The sequence below is a fragment of the Scylla paramamosain genome, chromosome 10 (assembly GCF_035594125.1).
Source record: "Scylla paramamosain isolate STU-SP2022 chromosome 10, ASM3559412v1, whole genome shotgun sequence".
Classification (NCBI taxonomy): Eukaryota; Metazoa; Arthropoda; class Malacostraca; order Decapoda; family Portunidae; genus Scylla; species Scylla paramamosain.
The window spans coordinates 11,730,001-11,732,500 of record NC_087160.1 but is presented as its reverse complement, the minus strand read 5'-3'; the positions used below and the strand labels follow the sequence as shown (position 1 = coordinate 11,732,500).

Here is a 2,500-nt window from a genome sequence, read left to right as displayed (position 1 = left end):
GAGAGAGAGAGAGAGAGAGAGAGAGAGAGAGAGAGAGAGAGAGAGAGAGAGAGAGAGAGAGAGAGAGAGAGAGAGAGAGAATTTAAAGACACATGAGAAAGGGCTACGGCAGAAGGAAAGAGGAGGAGGAGGAGGAGGAGGAGGAGGAGGAGGAGGAGGAGGAGGAGGAGGAGGAGGAGGAGGAGGAAAGAGTCGAGAGCTATTTCAGAGAAAGCTCCCTGCCTACTACCACCACCACCACCACCACCACCACCACCACCTCCTCCTCCTCCTCCTCCTTTTCCTCCTCTCCCTCTTCCTTTCCCCCTCCCTTACTTACAAAGGCTACCGTGACGTCACTCGCCCACCGTCGCATTAATATATTGTGTTCTTATTAAGACGCGCAGTGTGTATATTGATTTATCTACGAATCTGTTCGGTGTATCCTGTGGGTTTGTTTTTTGCGTCCTTGTATTCCTTCTTTTACTTGTTGCGTCCGTTTGTCTGTCTGTCTGTTTGTTCTGCTCGTCTGTCACTGTTTTTGTCTCATTTGGTGAATATCAAAGGTACAAAATGAGGAGGTGGGTCTACAGTATAAAAAATTTCCATCGATCCATTTATTCAAACATAGATACAAACAGGTGAAAGAAAAGATGGTTGGGACACACTGACTGACAGATAGATAAAGAGACAGATAGATACATAGATAGACAGATAAATAGACAGGTAAGTAAATAGATAGACAGGTACATAGGTAGATAGATAGATACATACATAGATAGATAGATAGATAGACAGGTAAACAGGCAGGTAAGTAAATAGATAGACAGGTATAAAGATAGATAGATAGATAGATAGATAGATAGACAGACAGATAAACAGGCAGGTAAGTAAATAGATAAACAGGTATACAGAGAGATAAAGACGGACAGATAGATGGACAGAAAAAAAGAGATAGCGATAGACAGAGAAATTGATTAACAGTCTGACAGATATGGATAAGAATAAATAAGTATTGAACAATTACCAAACCTTCATGGCGATGCAAGAGGGGCATAAAAAAATAAATAAAAAAAAAGATGGAAAGAACAGATAACAAGAGAATGACAATGTAAAAATCTTCTGATAATTTAATAATAATAATAATAATAATAATAATAATAATAATAATAATAATAATAATAATAGCGACAACGCAACAATAACAACAAAAACAACAGCAACAACAATAACGATAAAAGCAAAAAGGGAAAGAAAAAGAAAACAGGAAAAGATAAAAGAAAACAACAAACCAAGCAAGGAAGGAAAGACGAGAACAAAACTTAGAGAGAGAGAGAGAGAGAGAGAGAGAGAGAGAGAGAGAGAGAGAGAGAGAGAGAGAGAGAGAGAGAGAGAGAGAGAGAGAGAGAGAGAGAGAGAGAGAGAGCCATCTGGTGAGCGACAACCACACTAACACGTGACCCTGAGGGGAGAAGGGAGGAGGAAGGAGGGAAGGGAGGGAGGAAAGGAGGAAATGGGTTTGGGGGTGAGGGAGGGAGGAACCGGAAGGAAAAAGGAGGAAGGGAGGAGCCGAAAGAGCGGAAAAGGGAGGAAAAACTGAGGAAGGAGGAAAACGAGACAGTAAAAAAAAAGTGTGGAGGGAGGGAGGAGAGAGAAGAGAACCAAAAAGAATAAAGAGAGGGAGAAGAAAAGACGGAGGAAGGATAAAGCAACGAAGTGGAAGGGAAAGGAACGAAAATCTAATGGAAACGAGACAAGGAGGAGAGGAAGGATGAGGAGAAGAAAAGAAGAAGAGGAGGAAGATGAGGAGGAGGACTAGAAGGAGAAGAGGATGGAGAATGAAAAACGGGAGAAGCCTAATCGAACGCGTGAAAAGAAGAAAGAGGAGGAGAAAGAGAAAGAGGAGGAAGAGGAGGAGGAAGACGAGGAGGAGAAAGAGGAGGAGTAGGAGGGTAAAATATGAAAAAGAAAAAGAAAGTGATGGAGGAGGAGGAGGAGGAGGAGGAGGAGGAGGAGGAGGAGGAGGAGGAGGAGGAGGAGGAGGAGGAGGAGGAGGAGGAGGAGGACGCAAGGAAGAAAAGTTTGAAGAAAAAGGTGAAGCTGGAATAAAAAAAAAAGCAGGAACAAGACGAAAGGAAAAAGGAAAAAAAGACTAAGGAATCGAAGGACTGGAAGAAGAGGACAATATAAGAAGGAATGAAGGAAGACAGACCAGCAAAGTGACCACATTCCTTATTGTTGACCTTTTTATTAGTCTTCCTCCTTCGCTCATTGATACAACTCCCTTGGTTCCTTTCTTCCATTACACACCCAGTCCTTCCTTCCTTCCTTCCTTCCTTCCTTCCATTCTTTCTATCTCTCTCTCCTTCCTTCTTTCCCTCAGCAAAACACTCCATCTAACACTTAATATGTCCCTCCCTCCATCCATTCCCTCTCATCCTCGCTCCTTCCTCCTTTCCTTTCCTCTCATCTTCGTTCCTTTCTTTCTCTTCCTCCTTCCCTCAGCAAACTATTCCATCTA

General features: G+C 42.6%; 1 protein-coding gene across 1 annotated transcript in view; it reads right to left on the bottom strand.

Annotated features, from left to right (window-relative positions):
- Nucleotides 1-2,500, bottom strand: part of LOC135104516 (uncharacterized) — a 55,674-nt gene that overhangs the window by 39,412 nt on the left and 13,762 nt on the right. Inside the window, exon 7 of the mRNA XM_064012089.1 lies at nucleotides 1,959-2,043. Coding sequence (XP_063868159.1) covers nucleotides 1,959-2,043 — 85 coding nt within the window. The remainder of the gene's footprint in view (nucleotides 1-1,958; nucleotides 2,044-2,500) is intronic.